This window comes from Mesocricetus auratus, unplaced genomic scaffold (genome assembly GCF_017639785.1).
Source record: "Mesocricetus auratus isolate SY011 unplaced genomic scaffold, BCM_Maur_2.0 Super-Scaffold_100013, whole genome shotgun sequence".
In the NCBI taxonomy this organism is placed as follows: domain Eukaryota; kingdom Metazoa; phylum Chordata; class Mammalia; order Rodentia; family Cricetidae; genus Mesocricetus; species Mesocricetus auratus.
Window position 1 is genome coordinate 29,701,332 of NW_024429196.1, and position 5,816 is coordinate 29,707,147.

The 5,816-nt window shown below is 46.3% G+C and overlaps 1 protein-coding gene across 1 annotated transcript; it reads right to left on the reverse strand.

The window, feature by feature from the left end:
- Positions 1-667: 667 nt before the first annotated feature.
- LOC101840179 (calmodulin-like protein 3) lies at positions 668-4,892 on the reverse strand. Its single transcript, XM_005071739.3, has 2 exons — positions 4,730-4,892; positions 668-1,645 (listed from the first exon to the last, which is right to left on the reverse strand). The coding sequence occupies exon 2, from the start codon at positions 1,554-1,556 to the stop codon at positions 1,107-1,109; it is 450 nt and encodes a 149-aa protein (XP_005071796.1). The 5' UTR covers positions 1,557-1,645; positions 4,730-4,892; the 3' UTR covers positions 668-1,106.
- Between the last annotated feature and the right edge of the window lie 924 nt (positions 4,893-5,816).

A 5,816-nucleotide genomic window follows, 5' to 3' on the forward strand; every position in this document is an offset into this window, starting at 1 on the left:
CTGTGGTACCAACTTGGCCATTACACTGAAAGATTTGTTGGACCCAAACCTTTTCTATATGCACCAATACAGGAACTTATTGCGTTTACACAAAACAAAACAAGCAAAAAATGACAGTTGTAGGAAACTGTGTTTTAATTAGAAGCATAAATGGGAACAAAAGGGGAGCATAAGTATCTTATCTCTTCCCCTGCAGCTTCCCTCTGTCTTTCACTCAAATTTCTGTACTTCTAGGTGAAGACAAACATGTTACAACTGACCCCTAGCTTTACTCCCAGCTCCAGAAAGAAAGAAAAAAAAAGTTCAGAGGTTCAAGGAAGGGAAGTGATGTTTTCCAGTAGCCTGGCCTCAGTCATTGAAGTCTACATCCCTGCCCTTCATTCCAATGCCCAAATGTTTTCTAAATCCAACAGCAGATGAGGTCCTTGGTCTAAGAGGCTCCAGGAACTATGATGTGGACTGATGGCTACAAGAAATCTTGCTGCCAAGCACTGGTGCCTGATAGGGCCCTATTCAGGAGGTTCTAAGATGCTACTAGGTTAAGAAGACCTGGTCACTTTTGCTACACCCCTATACCCACACACCTCCACACCCCCACACCCCCACACCCACCCACCCACAAACACACACACACACACACACACACACACACACACACACACACACACACGGAGATTAGCCTGCTTTATACCATGGAGTTAATGATCATTTCTGTTGGAAACAGGAAAACAAAAACAAAAAAGGAACAAAGAAAGAAATAGGAGCTTGGGTCCTTTGGCTCATTGTCCATGCAGAGATGGGACATTCTGCTTCAGCTCTTGAGGGCTGGGCGGAGTTGATGACTGTCTCAGCCTGAGGCGTTCTCTGTCAAGGGGGTGTGAGCAGTGGGAAGCTGGCAGAAAAAGTAATGCAGAAAGTGAAATGCAGACTGGTCGATGTAGTCCCCTTTGCCTGAGACACAACAGAGCCCAGAGGAAGCTGGGAAATGGGAAAAGACACCCAAGGTCTGTGTAGGATTTCACCACGGTGATCATAGCTGCTGTTCAGCAAAGCTTGCAGTCCAGGAGCCTCAAGGGCACCTGGCTATAGCAGCCTCTGGTGCAAACTCACTTGGACACTAGCATGTGGACAAACTCCTCATAGTTCACTTGCCCATCACCATCTGTATCTGCTGCCTGTATCATTTCCTCCACCTCCTCGTCACTCAGCTTCTCCCCCAGCCTGGTCATCACATGCCTCAGTTCAGCAGCGCTGACGTAGCCGTTGCCGTCCTTGTCGAACACTCGGAAGGCCTCCCGGATCTCCTCCTCGCTGTCCGTGTCTTTCATCTTCCTGGACATCATGCTCAGGAACTCGGGGAAGTCCACAGTGCCGTTTCCATCCTTGTCGATTTCATTCACCATGCCCTGGAGCTCAGCCTCCGTGGGATTCTGACCCAGGGACCGCATGACAGTGCCCAGTTCCTGGGTGGTGATGCAGCCATCCCCATCCTTGTCGAACAGAGAGAAGGCCTCCTTGAACTCAGCGATTTGCTCCTCAGTCAGCTGGTTGGCCATGCTGGCAGGTCGTGGGCGATGTAGCAGAAGTGGTTAGGTTGGTCTCTGCTCCCAAGCACTAACTGCAGGCTGGGCTCCTCTTCCCGGGTCTGTAAAGACAGGTGGAGACTTCAAGGGGCGGCTGTCTGTCTGGCTTTCTAGCCCTGGCTTGACTGGCTGGAGCTTAAGAAGGAGCAGGGTCCTCCCCCACCGTTGGTCTGGCAGGATTGGGCTGCCATCCGCAGACACCCCCGCCCCTGTGGTTGCCTGAAGGCCAGGTCCTGTTTAGACAAGAGTCCAAGAGCCAGCAACCAGGCCGGCCTGCTAATTGAGCTGATGCCAGCTCCTGTGTGCGAAAGAGCTTTCCTCGTCAAACACCATCAGGGCCGGCAGCAGCCACGGCAGCACCTTCCATCCAGGTGTAGGGAAAACCTTTTTTAAAAGTCCGACCTGGTCTTCTGGCTCTGTGTTTCCCATTTCCCCTTTTGCTTTCTCAATTTTGTACCTGCCCCCCCCCCCCCAACCCAATCTTCTACTCAACTCTCAATAAAATAACCATTTCCCTTTCTTCTACGGAGCTGAAGTTTTCTGCAGAGGAAAAGTAGAAGTTGCCTGTACGGTGCTTGTGTTTCATTTCCAAACCTGGTGATTTCCTTAGGTTCTCAGTCAGGAATGTTTTTTCTTCAGGTAAAGGCAGGGTTCTCTTTGGAGATGAATGACATGAGTGGAGAAGAATTTCCTCCAATGCATGCATTCACTCACTCACTCACTCACTCACTCACTCACTCACTCACTCACTCACAGCTGTTTACTACGTGCCTCATGCATGCAGATACTGTTGGAAGGTAAGAACAGACAATGAAGACAGCATGGAGTCCCGCTCTCCATCAAGCTCATGTTCAAACTGTGATGAGTTACCACGAAAACTGACAGAGTAGCCCAAACAAGGTCACTGCATCGTTTTGACACATGCTACAAAGGAAATAAAAGGCAGTGACGGAGCAGATGGGAGGTAGTGGTGGTTCATGGTCAAGTACCACTCTTCTGCAGACAGGCTCTTGCAAGTGACCTAGGGACTGAGAGAAGCAAAGGCGGTCAGCCTGACTGCGGTCTACTGAAGAAAGGGGAGGCAGGGAGGAGAAACAGACGGAGGAGAACTTAGCAGGACTCGGAAAGGAACTCCCCCCGTCTCCTTTGGTCATAGCACCCTTGGAAGTTTTCAGCAAGCACTTGCCTGAGCTCTGGATGGAATGGAGCCGGAGCAGAAGGTGACAGAATCTCCAGGAGACAACATAGTCAAGAAGAACCCCAGCGCCTTGCATTCTGGGGTCCCAGTGGAGCTGGGGAAATGGCCTCCCCGAGTAAGAGGGCCCAACCAAATCCCATTTGGGAGAGAAATGCAGAGTTGGCCCTTTGTTACGTTACTGGACAGGCAGGAACAGGGCCAGGACTGTGCAAAGAGAAGATATTATGCTTATGAGGACCCAGAGTTATTGAGGAGAGAATATGCCAGCCCACCACTTGGCTGTTAATTGTTCCCTACTGGAATTTCTATTCCTCCTCTTCACTAGTGTTTATAATACCAAGGTGAACACTTTCTTTATTCAGGTGGACGACAGCTTTGCTTTTGTTGTCTGGAGGGAGTTTGTTTTCAGGAGAAAATAGGAGTGGCCTATCTGTCACATGGCTTACTTCCTCCTCAAAGGATCCCACAAAGCGTAGACCTTAAATGTGTGGGAAGAAGAAGCAAGAAGGCAACGTACTTCTTCCACATGACACAAAATGAACACCAGGACAGCAGGATCTAGACATGGGGTGGCTACAGGACCTAGGTGTGAAATAAGATAAGGAGCATCTTAGAGGCCACTGTGTGGACAACCACTCCATTAGTGGTCAGAGCTCACTCTCCTGTCCTCCACACTCCTAAATGTTCGGTGGTATGGGAATGAGGTGCTAGCGAGGGCTTCCCAGGGTACATTTTTTCTTCCTAAATTGAATATGAAATAGACTAGAATAAAATTAGTTGTTTTAGAGATGTTGAAAAGATACCATTTGTTTCTAGGCTGAAATTCATGTTCTCTGCTTACAGCCTCCTTTATTGATACTGATCTTCTGTATTAGTTATTCATCTTGTTGCTATGACAAAATAGTTGACAACTGTAATTTGGAGATTATGTTGCAGTGGGTAAAGGCACTTCCTGGTCAGTCTAGTGACCAGAGTTCAGATCATCAGTACCCACATGATGGAAAGAGAAAACAGTCACATAGATGTTTCTCTGACATATACATGTGTACTACTGTCACACACACACACACACACACACACACACACACACACAAAACAAAACAAAACCCAAACAACCCCCAAAACCTCTGCAATAAGGAATATGTATTAAAATTAGTATATATTTGCACATTTAAATTTTTAACTAAACCATGTGTTTCTATTATCAGGGCAAATGAATGAATAAAGCTTGAAAGTTGTTCCTAATAAAATTAATATTTTACTTTCATTTTTGAGATTATTTATTTCATTTTATCGATTTGAATTCATTGCCTGCACATTTGTATGTACACTGTGTGTGTGCCTGAGGGAGTCAGAGGAAGGTGTCAGATCCCCTGGAACTCAAGCTCTGGAGCCACAGATAGTTTGAGCCATCATGTGTGTGCTGGGGGCTGAACTCAAGTGCTTTTAACTGTTAAGCCATCACTCCTGCCTGCCCTATTTATTATTATTATTATTGTTTTCTTGTGTGTGTGTGTGATGTATATGTGTGGGTGCACACGCCCCAGCACATGTGTAGAGATCAGAGGGCAACTTTATAGCATTTGTTCTCTCCTTTCACATTTATATGGGTTCCAGGGATCAAATTCCAGTTGCTAGGCTTGTATTGCCATGGCCTTTATCCACGAGTTGTCTCTCCAGCTCTACACTTGGTTGAACACTGAATATTCACTTCTGTTTCTGAGGTTAATTAGGATGCAGAGAAGTAGGTAATTTGAGCAGCTTTCCATTTAGGAGTATATGAGGACATGGTGAGCAGTTGTTATGAAGTAGAAAAAGCAGAAAAAAATGATAATCAGTAACCCCGCCCCCTCAGTTGACTGCCGGAGCACGGATCTGCTGGACGAGAGACTGCTGAGCACCTCCTCCCCCATCTCTACCTGGCTGCTGCAGAGGGGTCAGACTGTACCTGGACATGTGGCCAACTGCTTCCTGGAGAACCAGGGATGACATCACCGGAAAACAGTTAACCCATAGCGGACAGTCCCATGGAAGATGAAGAGTCATGGTTGGGCAGGACAATCCTGCTCACTTCAAGAGGAGGACACAGGTAGCTACAAGTTTCTGGTTTCTGGAGCATGTTTTTGTGGGTCAAGCAGCTCGTCTTTGCCTGATTGTTTTACAAAAAAAAAAAAAAAAGGCACATTGAAAGAGAACCCAGGAAAGACATTAAACAGAACTACTTAGCACCATGACTCACAAAGGGCTGCCTTGTGATGGCCATTATGCTGCAATTCAAAAATTGGGAAACTATGGCAGAGGGAACATTTCTCATTTCATGGCTTAATTCTATCCTTGCAGTCTCTCAACCCATACACTGCCTTCTTTCTCTCCAGAAAAAAAAATTATGTGTAACCCTCTAGACCAGTAGTTCTCAACCTTTCTAATGATGCGACCCTTTAATACAGTTCCTTATCTTGTGGTGACCCCCAACCATAAAATTATTTCTTTTTTGCTAGCTGTGAATCATAATGTCTATGTTTTCTAATGGTCTTAGGCAACTCCCATGAACTTAGGCAACACCCATGAAAGGGTTGGGTTGCTTGACTCTCAAAGGGGTTGTGACCCACAGGTTGAGAACCACTGCTCTAGACATTTAAATGTTACTGAGAAATGTACATGCATGAAAATGTCACATTGAACCCTATTTGTATAATTAATATATAGATAAAATATCAAAAAGGGAGCTGGGGAAACCACTCAGTGTGTAAAGAACTTGGCACATAAGTGTAAGGCCCTGAGTTTGGCTCTCCAGAACCCATGTAAAGCTAGACATAGCAATGCAAGCCTATAATCCCTGCACTCCTATGGCATGGTGGAAGGCAGGGAATGGAGACTCTCCAGAAGCTCAAGAGGAAGCTAACCAGGTATATGCTACCACAAATAACAAGAAAGAGCCTGTCTCAAACAAAGTGTATATAGCAAGGACCAACACTTGATGCTGTTCTCTGGCTTCCTCATGTATGGTTGGTACATATGTATCTTCACTCACAACA

Excerpts from the sequence above, each read along its gene's own strand:
- LOC101840179 (XM_005071739.3), bottom strand. The coding sequence starts at position 1,556 with ATGGCCAACCAGCTGACTGAGGAGCAAATCGCTGAGTTCAAGGAGGCC.